This window comes from Ranitomeya imitator, chromosome 4 (assembly GCF_032444005.1).
Source record: "Ranitomeya imitator isolate aRanImi1 chromosome 4, aRanImi1.pri, whole genome shotgun sequence".
Lineage (NCBI taxonomy): Eukaryota > Metazoa > Chordata > Amphibia > Anura > Dendrobatidae > Ranitomeya > Ranitomeya imitator.
The window spans coordinates 544,438,847-544,457,693 of NC_091285.1; the positions used below are offsets into that span (position 1 = coordinate 544,438,847).

The window sequence follows — 18,847 nt, forward strand, 5'->3', positions numbered from 1 at the left end:
TTAGATATTAACATTACTCACATATATACATATAATCTTTCACGGGGTTCAAATGATGCGGTTTAAGTGTTTTTGTCCTATAACTGTGCTCTGTTAGGTATGGCCACACTGCTGGTCTTCTTTAAAACGGCTGCCGCCCTGGCACGCGTGCGCTGTTCTCCCTTGAGGGCTGTCTTCGCTGCAGCTATCAAGGGATAAGGAGTGCGCATGTCACTTGATGTCATGCAGTGGACTTCCGCCCACATGTGCGCCCCTCTTTGACGGCTGCAGTGATGGCGTGCTCTAGGTGCCGGCGCGCATGCGCCGTTTACTGGCCGTACTTCTGGTTCACCGGATATATAAATCAAAGAGACTGGTGTGTTATTAACCACATTTGAAAAAGCTAAAATGCGAAACACTTGTCAGGGGCTGCGGGGCGAGGTAGGGACATTCCCTTGACACATAATGGGTAAACATTTCTCTAAAATCTACTTTTGGTCTGATTTGGTTTAGGACTTATTAAGTCACTATGTGTGTATGTGATGGCTAAAGCCAATAGACCGCCTTAATAGTTTAAGTATTATTGATTGGCTTCCCTGGGATATATTGTATTATATTGTTCTATCTCAGTCCTGCTTATCTGCAGATTTCCTCTGGTCAAAATCCATTTTTGTATGTAATATTTGTATTTAAATATTTTTGTATGTGATCCTCTCAATAAATGAATTTTTTATACATAAAGTCTATGATGTTGTTCTTGACATTTTTGCTCTATTTCTCTTTGCTGTCACTTGCAAATAAATTCCATGAGTTACTATTTTTAATCAGGATACAATTCAGGTGTTATTCCAAAATTACCTTATGCACATAAAGAGCCAATCGTATCTTCTGAACTGTTCAAATAATAAAACAAGATGACCAATTGCATAATAGGCAAAAAAGGGATTCCCTCAGGGGTACACACAATAATAATGTGATCAAGTCTCCCAAAAGATTGATAGTCTCATCAAAGTGAATATAGCAAGATCAGAGAAGACCTGAAATAATAATATTAATCTGCCACAATAATTTTTTTCACATTTTTTCTAATTGTTTTTAGCCTAAAAACACTGTACAGATGTTAGTTTATAATTAAACTAGAGAAGCAGTTTGGTTTTTGGTATTTTTCAGCTTCTTTTCCATTTTATTATAAATTACCAGGCTGAACATATGGTGCTTTACCGCTATTTTTCTTCATATACCTCTATATAAACCTGGAAAATCCATTTATAAAGTAACATTACCTCTAAAAATTCCATTAACAATTATATATTGTTATGAGCGCGAGTGCTCGTTACTCGAGTTTGCCTAGGGTGCTCGGAGATGCACCGAATATCACGGATGCTCCAGTGACATGTTCGAGTTCCCATGGCTACATGTTTCATGGTTGTTAGACAGTCACAAGACGTGCAGGGATTCCTTGACAAACTCGGCCAATCCACATGTTTCTGGCTGTCTAACAGCCTCAAAACATGTGGCTGCGCCGACTCAAACATGTCACTCAAACACCCATGATACTTAGTGCATACCTGAGCACCATAGGCAAACTCGAATAATGAGCATCGTCAATCATCATTAATTATTTCCTAATACAAAAAAAGAAATGCCATAAAGAGTGTTTGAGATGCTTGGTAGTTTTCACATACAGTATATTTTGTGACCTTGGAATTTATAGTTCATTGTAATTAGCTGATAACCAATGCATTCTCAGAAGGGTTTGTCCAAGTTTGATTACTCCTTGAACGCATACTTGAAGAAAAGGATCCTCTTAGGTTGATCAGGTGTCCCAAATGGTTTGAAATTTTCACTATTCGGTATCCTAATCTAGTCCTAATAAATGTGAAGTTTTATATTTACTCACGTGTTCATCACTAGAGGATAATTTTCTTCAAGTATGCTTCCCCGCAGCCCTGGCTTAGGCTGCTACGTACGATGACTCTGCCATGGAAAACTGATGCATCGGTTTCTGGTTAGCTGCCTTTTCTTCCCCATACTTCCACATTTAACTCTTTTAGAGGAAACCTATCAGCATATAGTAGTGGTATGGCTATATAAGTGCTTGTCCCCCAGCAACCATTAAACATTTTCTGTAGAGATCTGATGTTCCACTCAAAAATTTTTAACTTGAAGCCATCTTGAGGAATTTATCTCCTCATGTGTCATACAATATTTAAGTGTAGCATTTTCTAACTTGTCAAGTGCAGAGATATTTCATGATGCAGAAAACTATAACTTGGACAACCTCTTTACGTGTTAAATTTTTGCATCTTGATATTCTGTGATGTACATTTCTCATATTGTAACATTCAGCTTTAAAATGCTACATCTGTAAACCATTCAGATAATAATATAGGATGAAGATCTTGAGCTCAACAGATTTCCAAAAGTAACTCTTAATTTAGGTAATTAATATGGGTCATCAATGTACAAAGTTGAAATTCATAACAATTAATGGACTTTTGTCTTTCATCTATGTATTTATAGGCTTTGAAAGACCCTACATTGGCAGCACGTAAAGACTTCCAAAGAGAAGCAGAACTCCTTACCAACCTACAGCATGACCATATTGTGAAGTTTTATGGTGTGTGTGGTGATGGCGATCCACTTATCATGGTATTTGAATATATGAAACATGGAGATCTAAACAAGTTCTTAAGGTAAGTACTTTTCGGATGTGGAATACAGAATTAATATAATCAAACACAAATTTATATGGTTGTGTACGAGATCTGAAGAACAAATTCTTAAAGTCAAAGTCATGAAATAGTCTCTAAGTGTTAGGTTTTGAGGATTTAAATTAAAGTCTAAAATATTGAAAAATGTTAGAAAAGTAAAAGAGAAATATTTCCCATGTAGTTCATGGCAAGAACGAACTGCAGAGCAGCATACATTATCTGATGAACCATTGCCCGTCGGTACAGATTTCAGATACCATAATTCGTCACCTTAGACACATGGTTGACGGATACAATGTAGGCATCAATTTGATACAAAGCTTGAAATACATAGCTCTTTATTACAAAGTATTTCAAGCTTTTGTACTTTTCTTGCAGATTTTATATTTTATTAAATGGGATTTTAGAAATTTTACATGAGACATTTTTACTGATCTGATATGTATGTGTATAGTTTTAAAGTGCATTGACACTGAAGGACTGTACTTGAGAACGCTCATCCATGATAATTTCTCAGTGTAAACAGGCTGCTGATCACTTGATGAAAGAGCAAAACATTCATTCATTGGGTGAAATGATCTCTTGTGTAAACAGGGCTTGTGCTGCGAAGAAGATTGGCAATGAATGATCTATTGTAGATCTATTACTGATTGCTCAGGGGGCATTATTTCCTGTGGTCTGCCTTGGTACACAGGTTTTTAAATGCATAAAATACAAATGTTGTATAAATATATTAATTTAGTGCCGCCAGTTGCTTCATGTAAACAGACCTCTAGAAAATATAGATTTTTTTTATAATAACATATTATTTGCAAATTATTTTAAATATCCTATAACTATTTACTTAGTTTAAGTTCTACATAAAAAGCATTTATACGTTATAAGTAGGGTTGAGCGAAACGGGTCGAACATTTTCAAAAGTCGCCGACTTTTGGCGAAGTCGAGTTTCATGAAACCCGATCCGACCCCTGTGCGTGGTCGGCCATGCGGTACGCGACTTTCGCGCCAAAGTCGCGTTTCAATGACGCGAAAAGCGCCATTTCTCAGCCAATGAAGGTAAACGCAGAGTGTGGGCAGCGTGATGACATAGGTCCTGGTCCCCACCATCTTAGAGAAGGGCATTGCAGTGATTGGCTTGCTGTCTGCGGCGTCACAGGGGCTATAAAGGGGAGTTCCCGCCGACCGCCATGTTACTGCTGCTGATCTGAGCTTAGGGAGAGGTTGCTGCCGCTTCGTCAGAAGCAGGGATAGCGTTAGGCAGGGTCCATTAACCACCAAACCGCTTGTGCTGTAGCGATTTCCACTGCCCAACACCACCTTCGGTGTGCAGGGACAGTGGAAGCTCCTTTTTTTTTTTTTTTCCTCAGCGCTGTAGCTCATTGGGCTGCCCTAGAAGGCTCCCTGATAGCTGCATTGCTGTGTGTACGCCGCTGTGCAATCCAACTGCTTTTTTCAAAGCACAAATCCTCTTGTTCCTTCCTTTCTGCACAGCTATCTTGTTTGTTTGTCCACACTTTTTATTTAATTTGTGCATCAGTCCACTCCTTATTGCTGCCTGCCATACCTGGCTGAGATTACTGCAGGGAGATAGTAATTGAAGGACAGTTCCTTTTTCTTTTTTTTTTTTTTTGTGGGAGATTAAGATTGACATTTCTGCTAGAGTGCCATCTCTGTCTGTGTCATCTCTCACTCAGTGGGCCATAGAAAGCCTATTTATTTTTTTGCTTGATTTGGGTTCCAAAATCTACCAGAAAAAATCACAACATCAATCAGTGGGAGAAAAATATTGGCCTCAGGGCTTGTGTGCCACTCCTTACTCCTGTGTGTGCCATCTCTCACTCAGTGGGCCATAGAAAGCCTATTAATTTTTTTGCTTGATTTGGGTTCTAAATTCTACCTGAAAAAATCAATAAATCAATCAGTGGGAGATTAATATTGGCCTTTGGGCTTGTGTGCCAGTCCTAAGCGTGCCATCTCTCTCTCTCTCAGATAGTGGGCCATAGAAAGCCTATTTTTTTATTATTTTATTGGGTTTATAAATTTTCCCTGGAAAAAAAAAAAAAGTGGGAGATTAATATTGGCCTCTGGGCTTGTGTGCCAGTCCTGAGCGTGCCATCTCTCTCACAAATAGTGGGCCATAGAAAGCCTATTTATTTTTTTGGTTGATTTGGGTTCATAATTCTACCTGAAAAAATCAATCAATCAATCAATCAGTGGGAGATTAATATTGGCCTTTGGGCTTGTGTGCCAGTCCTAAGCGTGCCATCTCTCTCTCTCAGATAGTGGGCCATAGAAAGCCTATTTATTAATATTTTTTTTATTGGGTTTATAAATTTTCCCTGGAAAAAAAAAAAAATGGGAGATTAATATTGGCCTCTGGGCTTGTGTGCCAGTCCTGAGCGTGCCATCTCTCTCACAAATAGTGGGCCATAGAAAGCCTATTAATTTTTTTGCTTGATTTGGGTTCCAAAATCTACCAAAAAAAATCACTAAATCAATCAGTGGGAGATTAATATTGGCCTCTGGGCTTGTGTGCCACTCCTGACTCCTGTGAGCGTCATCTGTCACTCAGTGGGCCCTAGAAAGCCTATTTTTTGTTTTATTTGTTTTCTAAATTCTCCCTGAAAAAATCATTTTATTTTCTTTGGTTTCTAAATTATTCCTGAAAAAAATCATTTTTTTTGTAATTTTTTTTCTCTAAAGTCTCCCTGAAAAAAAAAAAAATAAAAATCTGTGGGAGATTCATATTGCCCCTTCTGCTTGTGTGCCAGTCTTGACTCCTGGGTGTGCCATCTCTCTCTCTCTCCCCAATTGTGGGCCATAGAAAGCCTATAAATTTTTTTGCTTGATTTGGGTTCCAAAATCTACCAAAAATAATCACTAAATCAATCAGTGGGAGATAAATATTGGCCTCTGGGCTTGTCTGCCACTCCTGACTCCTGTGTGCGTCATCTGTCACTCAGTGGGCCCTAGAAAGCCTATTTTTTGTTTTATTTGTTTTCTAAATTCTCCCTGAAAAAATCATTTTATTTTCTTTGGTTTCTAAATTATTCCTGAAAAAAATCATTTTTTTTGTATTTTTTTTTCTCTCAAGTCTCCCTGAAAAAAAAAAAAAAAAAAAAATCTGTGGGAGATTCATATTGCCCCTTCTGCTTGTGTGCCAGTCTTGACTCCTGGGTGTGCCATCTCTCTCTCTCTCCCCAATTGTGGGCCATAGAAAGCCTATTAATTTTTTTGCTTGATTTGGGTTCCAAAATCTACCAAAAAAAATAACTAAATCAATCAGTGGGAGATTAATATTGGCCTCTGGGCTTGTGTGCCACTCCTGACTCCTGTGTGCGTCATCTGTCACTCAGTGGGCCCTAGAAAGCCTATTTTTTGTTTTATTTGTTTTCTAAATTCTCCCTGAAACAATCATTTTATTTTCTTTGGTTTCTAAATTATTCCTGAAAAAAAATCATTTTTTTTGTATTTTTTTTTCTCTAAAGTCTCCCTGAAAAAAAAAAAAAAAAAAAAATCTGTGGGAGATTCATATTGCCCCTTCTGCTTGTGTGCCAGTCTTGACTCCTGGGTGTGCCATCTCTCTCTCTCTCCCCAATTGTGGGCCATAGAAAGCCTATTAATTTTTTTGCTTGATTTGGGTTCCAAAATCTACCAAAAAAAATAACTAAATCAATCGGTGGGAGATTAATATTGGCCTCTGGGCTTGTGTGCCACTCCTGACTCCTGTGTGCGTCCTCTTTCACTCAGTGGGCCCTACAAAGCCTTTTTTTTTTCCTAAATTCTCCCTGAAACAATCATTTCATTTTATTTGTTTTATAAATTCTTCTGTAAAAAATAATTTTTTTTAAATTTTTTTTTTTCTGAAGTCTCCCTTTTAAAAAAAGAAACACAAATCAGTGGGAGATAAATATTTACATTTGCGCTTCAGTGACAGTCCTGCGTGTGTGCCATCTCATTTGTTGCCAACAACAACAGAGTGTGTAACATTGTGGCTGATTTTCGTTGTGGTCTCACCCACCTGTAAAGGGGTAGCTAAATCATACTGAAGTTATAGCTCACCGTGTAAGTTGTGTGACAGCAACAAATACCGTTCATTTGGTAACGTTTTTAAAACAATGAGGAAGTCTGGTGGAAGAGGTCGTGGCCGGGGGCGTTCATTGTCAGCTGGTAATGAGGGTAGTGGTAGTGGTGGAGCATCAGGTGGTCGTGGGAAAAAAAATATTGCACCTAAGTCTGGAGCTGTGGAGCCAGGTTCGTCGTCTGGCTACACAAGGCCTCGAACCCTCCCTTTTCTGGGAGTAGGAAAACCGCTTTTAAAGCCGGAGCATCAAGAGCAAGTTTTGGCTTATCTTGCTGATTCAGCCTCTAGCTCTTTTGCCTCCTCTCGTGAAACTGGTAAAAGTAAAAGCAGCGCGTCGTTAGTGGATGTTCACGGTCAGGGACAAGTCGCTTCCTTGTCCTCTTCAGCAAAAACAACAACAGAGAAGAATGCAGCAGGCGACACAACGGGTTACTCCATGGAGCTCTTTACACATACCGTCCCTGGCTTAGAAAGTGAAGCAGTTAACAGTCCATGCCCATTACAAGTTGAATCTGACATGGAGTGCACTGATGCACAGCCACAGCCAGACTACTATGCTGGTCCTTTGACTCAGACCACAACATTGCCCTCGCAGGGTGCTCATCAAGAATCAGACCCTGATGAGACTATGTTGCCCCATCACGAACGCTATACCACCGACCGACACGGTGACACAGACGAAGTTGCACACGAGCTACAAGAAGAGGTAATAGATGACCCAGTTCTTGACCCCGATTGGCAGCCATTGGGGGAACAGGGTGCAGGCGGCAGCAGTTCTGAAGCGGAGGAGGAGGGGCCGCAGCAGGCATCAACATCGCAACAGGTTCCATCTGCCGGGCCCGTATCTTGGCCAAAACGCGTGGCAAAGTCAAAACCTGTTGGAGGACAGCTTGGCCATCCGGTTAAAGCTCAGTCTGCAATGCCTGAAAAGGTATCCGATGCTAGAAAGAGTGCAGTCTGGCATTTTTTTAAACAACATCCAATTGATCAACACAAAGTAATCTGTCAAAAATGTTCAACTACCTTAAGCAGAGGGCAGAATCTGAAAAGTCTCAATACAAGTTGCATGCATAGACATTTAACCACCATGCATTTGCAAACTTGGACTAACTACCAAACGTCCCTTAAGGTTGTAGCACCCTCGGCCAATGAAGCTACTCATCAACGCAACATCCCTTCCGGCAGTGTAGGGCCACCATTTTCTGCACCACCTGCAGTATCTGTGCAGGTTTCTTTGCCAGGCCAAAGCAGTCAGGGTCAGGGAATCTCCAGTTTCGTAGTAGGAAACACTGCATCTAGGGCACCGGCGGCAACAATACCATCTCCCACCGTCTCTCAGTCTGCCATGTCCACCGGCACCCCCGCTAGTTCCACGATCTCCAGCTCTCCAGTCCAGCTCACCCTACATGAGACTATGGTTAGAAAAAGGAAGTACTTAGCCTCGCATCCGCGTACACAGGGTTTGAACGCCCACATAGCTAGACTAATCTCGTTAGAGATGATGCCCTACCGGTTAGTTGAAAGCGAAGCTTTCAAAGACCTGATGGACTACGCTGTACCACGCTACGAGCTACCCAGTCGACACTTTTTTTCCAGAAAAGCCATCCCAGCCCTCCACCAGCATGTTAAAGAGCGCATCGTCCAAGCACTCAGGCAATCTGTGAGCACAAAGGTGCACCTGACAACAGATGCATGGACCAGTAGGCATGGCCAGGGACGTTACGTGTCCATCACGGCACACTGGGTAAATGTGGTGGATTCAGGGTCCACAGGGGACAGCAAGTTTGGGACAGTTCTGCCTAGCCCACGGTCTAGGAAACAGTTGGCTGTAGCCGTTCGCACCCCCTCCTCCTCCTCCTCCTCCTCGTCCTCCTGCAGAAGCGAGAGCTCGTCCACAGACCGCAGTCGCACAACCACTCCATCCGCAGCTGCCACTGTTGCACACCAGGTCTCCCATTATGGGGCAGCTACTGGCAAACGTCAGCAGGCTGTATTGGCTATGAAGTGTTTGGGCGACAACAGACACACCGCGGAAGTTCTGTCCGAGTTCTTGCAGCAAGAAACGCAGTCGTGGCTGGGCACTGTAGATCTTGAGGCAGGCAAGGTAGTGAGTGATAACGGAAGGAATTTCATGGCTGCCATCTCCCTTTCCCAACTGAAACACATTCCTTGCCTGGCTCACACCTTAAACCTGGTGGTGCAGTGCTTCCTGAAAAGTTATCCGGGGTTATCCGACCTGCTCCTCAAAGTGCGTGGACTTTGCGCACATATCCGCCGTTCGCCTGTACACTCCAGCCGTATGCAGACCTATCAGCGTTCTTTGAACCTTCCCCAGCATCGCCTAATCATAGACGTTGTTACAAGGTGGAACTCAACACTGCACATGCTTCAGAGACTGTGTGAACAGAGGCGGGCTGTTATGTTTTTGTGGGAGGATACACATACACGGGCAGGCAGTAGGATGGCAGACATGGAGTTGTCAGGTGTGCAGTGGTCGAAGATTCAAGACATGTGTCAAGTCCTTCAGTGTTTTGAGGAATGCACACGGCTGGTTAGTGCAGACAACGCCATAATAAGCATGAGCATCCCCCTAATGTGTCTGCTGATGCAAAGTTTGACGCACATAAAGGATCAGGCGTCTGCACCAGAGGAAGAGGAAAGCCTTGATGACAGTCAGCCATTGTCTGGTCAGGGCAGTGTACAGGACGAGGTAGCGGGCGAAGAGGAGGTGGAGGATGAGGAGGATGATGGGGATGAGTATATTTTTAATGAGGAAGCTTTCCCGGGGTCATTGGAAATTGGTGGCGTGGCAAGGGCGGGTTCTGGTTTTTTGAGGGACACAAGTGACGTAGATTTGCCTGCAACTGCCCCTCAACCAAGCACAACCGCAGATTTGACAACGGGAACTTTGGCCCACATGGCGGATTATGCCTTGCGTATCCTCAAAAGGGACACACGCATTACAAAAATGATGAACAATGACGATTACTGGTTGGCCTGCCTCCTTGATCCTCGCTATAAAGGCAAATTGCAAAATATTATGCCACATGAGAACTTGGAACTAATATTAGCAACAAAACAATCAACTCTTGTTGACCGTTTGCTTCTGGCATTCCCTGCACACAGCGCCCGTGATCGTTCTCACACGAGCTCCAGGGACCAGCAGACCAGAGGTGTTAGAGGGGCAGAAATCAGAAGTGGCGTTGGCCAGAGGGGTTTTCTGACCAGGTTGTGGAGTGATTTTGCTATGACCGCAGACAGGACAGGTACTGCAGCATCAATTCAAAGTGACAGGAGACAACATTTGTCCAGTATGGTTACAAACTATTTTTCATCCCTTATCGACGTTCTCCCTCAACCGTCATTCCCATTTGATTACTGGGCATCCAAATTAGACACCTGGCCAGAATTGGCAGAATATGCATTGCAGGAGCTTGCTTGCCCGGCAGCTAGTGTCCTATCAGAAAGAGTATTCAGTGCTGCAGGTTCAATACTAACTGAAAAAAGGACTCGTCTGGCTACCCAAAATGTAGATGATCTAACCTTCATTAAAATGAACCACAACTGGATTTCGAAATCTTTTGCCCCACCTTGCCCGGCTGACACCTAACTTTCCTATGAAAAGGTCTTGCCTGTGGACTCTTCTGAATGACTTTTCCAATCTCGTAATTTTCTGCACCTGATTGTCCAGCATACGACATGTTTACTCCTAACAAAATGGCCAAACTCCCCACACGGGGCCGTGGTATCGCCACTTTGCGCCAGCACCCGTGAGAGTGCTGTTTGTCTGAAGAGGTGGGTGTGCCCGCTTTTGGTCGACGGCACTGCCACTGGGTCCCTCATAGTACAATAAAGTGTCTCTGGCGGTGGTGGTGCGCACCCAACGTCAGACACATCATTGTAATATGAGGGGCCCTGGGCCTGTACCGCCGGCCACAAGACAGTTCCCCCCCCCCAGCTCAAACAGTGCTCTACCACTAGCAAAATTATCTCTCACAGCTTCACCAATGTTTAGTCTATGCGCTGACATCCTTCAATGCCTGGCACTGACAATACCATTGTTTTGACATTTTTGTTATGTTAGGCCTTCGAAGCCTGTCTGCGGTCCGTTCTTTCTACAACTACTACACTGACCAGGCCACTGCTGGCCGTGTTCCCCTGGAACCAATTTAAACTTGCCTACAGCCAGCCCAATTTTGTTATGTTAGGCCTTCTTAGCCTGTTTGCCGTCACTCCTTCCACTAGACTTCCACTGACCAGACCACTGTTGCCCGTGTACCCCTGGAACCAATTTTAAATTGCCAACAGCCAAATGTTATTATGTTAGGCCTTTGATGCCTGTCTGCCGTCACTCCTTCCACTAGACTTCCACTGACCAGACCACTGTTGCCCGTGTACCCCTGGAACCAATTTTAAATTGCCAACAGCCCAATGTTATGATGTTAGGCCTTTGATGCCTGTCTGCCGTCACTCCTTCCACTAGGCCTCCACTGACCTGTCTACTGCTGCCCGTGTTCCCATGGAACCAATTGTAAATTGCCTACAGCCAGCCCATTTTATTACGTTAGGCCTTCGAAGCCTGTCTGCGGTCCCTCCTTCCACTAGGCCTCCACTTACCTGTCTACTGCTGCCCGTGTTCCCCTGGAACCAATTTTAAATTGCCTACAGGCAGCCCAATTTATTATGTTAGGCCTTCGAAGCCTGTCTGCGGTCCCTCCTTCCACTAGGCCTCCACTTACCTGTCTACTGCTGCCCGTGTTCCCCTGGAACCAATTTTAAATTGCCTACAGCCAGCCCATTTTATTATGTTAGGCCTTCGAAGCCTGTCTGCGGTCCCTCCTTCCACTAGGCCTCCACTGACCTGTCTACTGCTGCCCGTGTTCCCCTGGAACCAATTTTAAATTGCCTACAGCCAGCCCATTTTATTATGTTAGGCCTTCGAAGCCTGTCTGCGGTCCCTCCTTCCACTAGGCCTCCACTTACCTGTCTACTGCTGCCCGTGTTCCCCTGGAACCAATTTTAAATTGCCTACAGGCAGCCCAATTTATTATGTTAGGGCTTCGAAGCCTGTCTGCGGTCCCTCCTTCCACTAGGCCTCCACTGACCTGTCTACTGCTGCCCGTGTTCCCCTGGAACCAATTTTAAACTGCCTACAGGCAGCCCAATTTATTATGTTTGGGCTTCGAAGCCTGTCTGCGGTCCCTCCTTCCACTAGGCCTACACTGACCTGTCTACTGCTGCCCGTGTACCCCTTGAACCAACATCATAAAATAAAAAAAAAAGTATTTTGCTTATAAAAAAGAAAATACTGGTGAGATATCAAATGCAGACATTTTAACATTAAAAACAAACACACAACTAAAATCTGGTACAGTACTAAAAATGGCCACCAGCTACAATTACTTTATCCTGCAAGTATTTAACTGAAAGGTTTTTTAAATTGAAAACACAGATATGGCATCCACCGAGTGTTGTCCTGTCGCGTCTTCTTTATATTATTGCCGAGAAGATGCAAAACAATGAAAATAATAAAATCATTAATTACCAAAATAATAGAGAAAGTCAACACCACATTGCAAATAAACATTCATTCCAAATAAAGAAGCAGGGCGTGTCCGAGGGTGAGTATATACCTAATAAGAATATAATCACCCTCGGACGCGCAATGCTTATTTCCAACAGCCTTCCTTCCTAAGAATCAGCCCTTCCGTGGTGTAGAGAGACGTTGTGTTACACTCCAAGGTGTTCCCCAGGTTGCCTTTCCTGAGCTTCGATCTTCCGGCTCTCGTTTAGTAGTTGTTGGAAACTACGCTGCATTAGGCCTTCAAATTGGGTATGGGGTGTAGAGAGATGGTGTGTTCCACTCCAAGGTGTTCCCCAGGTTGCCTTTCCTGAGCTTCGATCTTCCGGCTCTCGTTTAGTAGTTCTTGGAAACTACACTGCATTAGGCCTTCAAATTGGGTATGGGGTGTAGAGAGAGGGTGTGTTACACTCCAAGGTGTTCCCCAGGTTGCCTTTCCTGAGCTTCGATCTTCATGCTCTCGTTTAGTAGTTGTCGGAAACTACGCTGCATTAGGCCTACAAATTGGGTATGGGGTGTAGAGAGAGGGTTTGTTACACTCCAAGGTGTTCCCCAGGTTGCCTTTCCTGAGCTTCGATCTTCCGGCTCTCGTTTAGTAGTTGTTGGAAACTACGCTGCATTAGGCCTTCAAATTGGGTATGGGGTGTAGAGAGAGGGTGTGTTACACTCCAAGGTGTTCCCCAGGTTGCCTTTCCTGAGCTTCGATCTTCCGGCTCTCGTTTAGTAGTTCTTGGAAACTACACTGCATTAGGCCTTCAAATTGGGTATGAGGTGTAGAGAGAGGGTGTGTTACACTCCAAGGTGTTCCCCAGGTTGCCTTTCCTGAGCTTCGATCTTCCGGCTCTCGTTTAGTAGTTCTTGGAAACTACACTGCATTAGGCCTACAAATTGGGTATGGGGTGGAGAGAGATGGTGTGTTACACTCCAAGGTGTTCCCCAGGTTTCCTTGCCATTGCTTCGGTCTTCCGACTCTCGTTTAGTAGTTGTAGAAAAGTACACTGCATTAGGCCTACAAAATGGGTATGGGGTGGAGAGAGATGGTGTGTTACACTCCAAGGTGTTCCCCAGGTTGCCTTTCCTGAGCTTCTATCTTCAGGCTCTCATTAAATTGTGGTTAAATGGAACAACTGCATTTGGCGTACTAGTTGGTTTGGGGCCTACTATCGGTGTCTGCCACTCCTTGCTGTTCTCCTGGTTTCCTGTCCTGAAATTCCATTTTCAGGCTCTCGTTAAGTAGTTGTTAATGTTAGACTGCATTTGGCCTACTAGTTGGGTTGGGGCCTACTATCGGTGTCTGCCACTCCTTGCTGTTCTCCTCCACTGAACAAAGCTGTGCCGCCTGTTTACTACGGTTGCCAATTTTGAACTGCATTTCGACTACTTACTGATTTGGCCCTACTCTCTGTGTCAGCCTCTCATTCCAGTTGTCCTCCACTGCAATGCCCCCTGGTTATTCCTGTGTTACCAATTTTGAACTGCATTTAGCCCACTTTATTCTTTGGGCCTATATCTGTGTTTCCACTTCATCGTGCCCATTGCCCAGCCAGTGATAGATGAGTCTGCTGGTACATTGACCCATAACGCAACATTCCCCGTGCATGCTACACAACAACATTGTGACCCTGCTGAAAGTCAGGTTGCTCTTCCCGCATACCATACCACCTTACACGGGGACAAAGAGGAAGGTGCAGATGAAAGTGCAGGTTCCTTCATCAGGTGGGGGGAGGAATACTAGTTGGCGACGTCACTGGCACAGGGCCTCTCATAGTACGCAAAAGTGTTGCTGCCGGTGGGAGGCGCCCCCGCCGTGCAAACACACCGCTGTACTTTGAGGGGCCCTGTGCCAGTGCCAATGCCAACAAGTGGGCCCCCCCTGCTTGCTCAGGATCACAGCACTTGCAAAGTTGAAATACTTACCTCTCCCTGCTCCACTGCCGTGACGTGGTCCAGATTTCCTGGGCCCACTAATTACTTGAACCAGCCCTACCCCACACAACTTTAGCCAAATGACCCCCAATTTCAAATGCCTTCCAATTATTATAAGGTAAATTACGCTTGACAAGCTTCATTAAGAAGAATGGATGGTTTTGACATTAAAATGGGCACTCTAGGTGTTTTCCTGGCCCCCACTCACTGCCGACTATGCTGCCCCATTGACTTGCATTGGGTTTCGTGTTTCGGTCGATCCCGACTTTTCGCCATAATCGGCCGATTTCACTCGACCCGACTTTTGAGATAGTCGGGTTTCGCGAAACCCGGCTCGACTCTAAAAAGGTCAAGGTCGCTCAACTCTAGTTATAAGTAATCTTTCAGTAGTGAAGTTTCTTCTGAGACATATAGGAATAATGAAGATTCTGAATTTTGTAACAAATTTAGTATCAAAGACAATTGTTTAAAACTCTATGCTGACTGATAGAACTACCAAGACTCTAGCCTGTCATACACGTAGACTTCATTTTTCAGAAAAAAAATGATTATGGTAGATAATGAATGCTTAAGACTATAATTTTTTACAAAAGGAAGTAATATAGTATTATTCTTATATTGCACTTAGCATGCACACCATTCTCTATATTTGACAATGTATTTACTCAGTTTTTGCATCATAGGACAATTGATGATTGCTGGCTGCTATTTTTAGGCTGGGGAGGGCAAATGTCCATGGCGCCTTACAAGCCTGAGAACACCAGCCCCCCAGCTGTCTGCTTTGGCTTGGTGGGTTGTCAAAAATGGGGGATCTCCACGAAATTTCTTTTAATTATTTATTTAAATAATTTAAAAAATCAGAGTGGGGACCCCTCTACTATTGATAACCCGCCTAGTTAGAGCTGAAAGCTGAGGGTTGCAGCCCTCAGCTGTGAGTTTTGCCTTGCTGGTTTTCAAAAACGCAGAGGAAGCTACGTCAGGTTTTTTTTTTAATTATTTATTTAGCGCACAGATACCAGCAGATCATAAGCGGTGTTTGCCGCGTTGTCATGCACTTGATAGTGTGACAAACATCCGGTGTTCGAGGTGCCACACCTGAACAGTAACATTGATTTCTTGGTGTCTTGGTGAAGTCTGTGTTCGGTTTCTGTGCCTGAACAGTAGGTGTTCTGTTTGGACTCCGAATATTGCTCTTTGGGTTTTAATTTAATTTTACAGTAATATATACCAATAGAGAAACATTCGAAGGTGAAGTTTCCAATATAAACATCATTTATTAGTTAAAATAACAGTACAAAATACATTAAATATAATAATCAACAGGAAAGAGAGTACATGTCAGACGGAGAGAACCGTCTGTAAATTGATGTCGGCAGAGATAGGGACATAACGGGAACAGTACACCGTGGCAACAATAGACCTATGAAATCACACAGGATACTACATATAAGCTCTAATCATAGTGCCCAGGCAGTCTATTATAATAAATACCAATAGATGGTGTCAAAAGCGCCTGTCAACACAAGGTTCTGCCGCTAGTATTGCACTAAACCCATAAGCCTATATTACCATAGAGATCCATTCTGTGGCATTAGAGCAACAATATGTGTATATTACCTGCGGTCATGATGGCCCAAGTGTCTGACCCGCAATAGATCACCTCGACGCGCGTTTCACCACGCCTGTGGCTTCGTCAGGAGGTTTCTGTGCCTGAACAGTAGGTGTTCGGTTTGGACTCCGAATATTGCTCTTTGGGTTTTAATTTAATTTTACAGTAAGCCTGATTTATAAATCAAAAAAAGAAAAAAAGGTGTTTTCAGGACAGCCCCCTTGCAATAAACATTAATTGTTGATCCCATTCTTGTATTTTTTCTCTTTATGAGTAAACATTGTTTTTATGCACTACGCAACAGATTTCTGTATAGTAAAATGACACAATTGTTATAATAATAATGTTAATTTATGACATTCTCTTCATGATTGCATTCACCGAGCAAAACAGCGCTGAACAGATAATTAATAGGGCTTGAGCAAGCTCGCTATAAAAGTATTCTCCTATTACATAGAATCATGTTTTTAAGCTTTGCTATGGAGTGGTACTTACCTCTTCAAATAATTACGAGTGTTCCGTGCTGGTATTTAGTAAATTGGACTCTTGATATTTTCCTTGTTTTGAATGATAAGCACTTACATAATTATACAAGTAGCTGTAACATTACTGCATTGCTATGTGGTGTGCACATCATTTGTAAATACATTTCTATTTAATGAAAACAATAATAATAATAAAAAAAAAATATACCCCCTACTATATTTAAGACAGCAATTAAACCCTTGCTTTATTCAGCATGTTCACAGTAATGGCAAAATTAAAGGTGTTTTGCAACAAAAAATAGCTGCCAATATTGTAAAATATTTTGAGCAATAATACTTACATATTCTCTCCCCAATGGAGATGAGTGAACATTTTTTGTGCGTTTTTGATGCATTTTTGTGCATTTTTTTCTCAGTCAATAGAATAGATGAAAACAGCTGCAAAAATGTAAAGAACTGACATGATAAAAATTTGAAACTGCTTTAAATCTAGAAGGAAAACAAAGCACCATGTGCATAAAATTTCAGAAATCTCTTTCGCTTTGCTAGGATAGTAAAATGCATGATTTTTCACTGCAAAAACATTCAGGGAACATGGGAAAAACATGTTGTGTATTCATACCCTTAGTCAACAGTTGCTGTCATAGCTGTAAGACTTCTGCTCAAACTGCAGAAGCCCCATCTGCCAAAAAGACTTTAACCCCTTAATCCCATATGACATACTATCCTGTCAAGGTGACCTGGGACTTAAATCCCAGTGACGGGATAGTACGTCATATGCGATTGGCTGCTCTCACGGGAGGAAGGTGGCCGATCGCGGCCGGGTGTCAGCTGACTATCGCGGCTGACATCCGGCACTATGTGCCTTCCCGACACACCGCGATCAAACATGATCGCAGTGTTCTGGGGCATAGGGAAGCATCGCGCAGGGAGGGGGCTCCCTGCGTGCTTCCCTGAGAATGTGAGATGTGCTCACCTTGTACCGAGTGTCTCCTCCCTGCATGCCCCGGATCCAAAATGGCCACGGGGCTACTTCCGGGTCCTGCAGGGACTACTTCCGGGTCCAGAGCAGGCGCTGATAAACAAGGAGCAAGGCACGCCAGATCGCTGATCTGACACAGTGCTCTGCAATGTGTGAGATCAGCGATCTGTCACTATACAGTGATGTCCCCCCTGGGACAAAGTAAAAAAAAAATTTTTTTAGATGTGTAAAAAAAAAAAAAAAAAAATCCTAAATAAAGACAAAAAAAAAAAATTGTTCCCATAGATACATTTCTTTATGGAAATAAAAAAAACAATAAAAGTAAACATATTTAGTATCGCCACGTCCGTAATGACCTGACCCATAAAACTCCCACTAGTTAACCCCTTCAGTGAACACTATAAAAAAAAAACTAGGCAAAAAACAACGCTTTATTATGATACCGCCGAACAAAAAGTGGAATAACACGCGATCAAAAAGACGGATATAAATAACCATGGTACCGCTGAAAACATCATCTTGTCCCGCAAAAAACGAGCTGCCATACAGCATCATCAGCAAAAAAATTTAAAAAAGTTACAGTCCTCAGAATAAAGCGATGCAAAAATAATTATTTTTTCTATAAAATAGTTTTTATCGTATAAAAAGTGCCAAAACATAAAAAAAGATGTAAATGAGGTATCGCTGTAATCGTACTGACACGAAGAATTAAACGGCTTTATCTATTTTACCAAACGCGGAACGGTATAAACGCCTCCCCCAAAAGAAATTCATGAATAGTTGGTTTTTGGTCATTCTGCCTCACAAAAATCGAAATAAAAAGCGATCAAAAAATGTCACGTGCCCGAAAATGTTACCAAAAAAAACGTCAACTCGTCCCGCAAAAAAAAAGACCTCAAGTTAAAAATTATAGGTCTCAAAATGTGGTAACATAAAAAAAATGTTTTGCTATAAAAATCATCTTTTAGTGTGTGATGGCTGCCAATCATAAAAATCTGCTAGAAAACCCGCTAGAAAAGTAAATCAAACGACCCTTCATCACCCCCTTAGTTAGGAAAACGTAAAAAAATTAAAAAATGTATTTATTTCCATTTTCCCATAAGGGTTAGGGGTAGGGTTAGGGCTAGGGTTAGGGCTAGGGATAGGGTTAGGGTCAGGGTTAGGGCTAGGGTTAGGTTATGAGGCTAGGGTTGGGGCTAAGGTTAGGGCTACAGTTAGGGTTGGGGCTAAAGTTAGGGTTAGGGCTGGGGCTAAAGTTAGGGTTGGGGCTAAAGTTAGGGTCAGGGCTAAAGTTAGGGTTTGGATTACATTTACGGTTGGGATTAGGGTTAGGGGTATGTCAGGGTTAGGGATATGGTTAGGGTTATGGTTGGGATTAGGGTTAGGGGTGTTTTTGGATTAGGGTTTCAGTTAGAATTGGGGGTTTCCACTGTTTAGGCACATCAGGACTCTCCAAACGCGACATGGCGTCCGATCTCAATTCCAGC

The 18,847-nt window shown here is 42.9% G+C and overlaps 1 protein-coding gene across 7 annotated transcripts in view; it reads left to right on the plus strand.

Moving 5' to 3' along the window:
- Window positions 1-18,847, plus strand: part of NTRK3 (neurotrophic receptor tyrosine kinase 3) — a 1,162,015-nt gene that overhangs the window by 1,028,929 nt on the left and 114,239 nt on the right. For all 7 annotated transcript variants that reach the window (XM_069766240.1, XM_069766242.1, XM_069766243.1 and 4 more), the window contains one exon: window positions 2,503-2,675. In XM_069766240.1, the coding sequence (XP_069622341.1) occupies window positions 2,503-2,675 (173 nt within the window). The remainder of the gene's footprint in view (window positions 1-2,502; window positions 2,676-18,847) is intronic.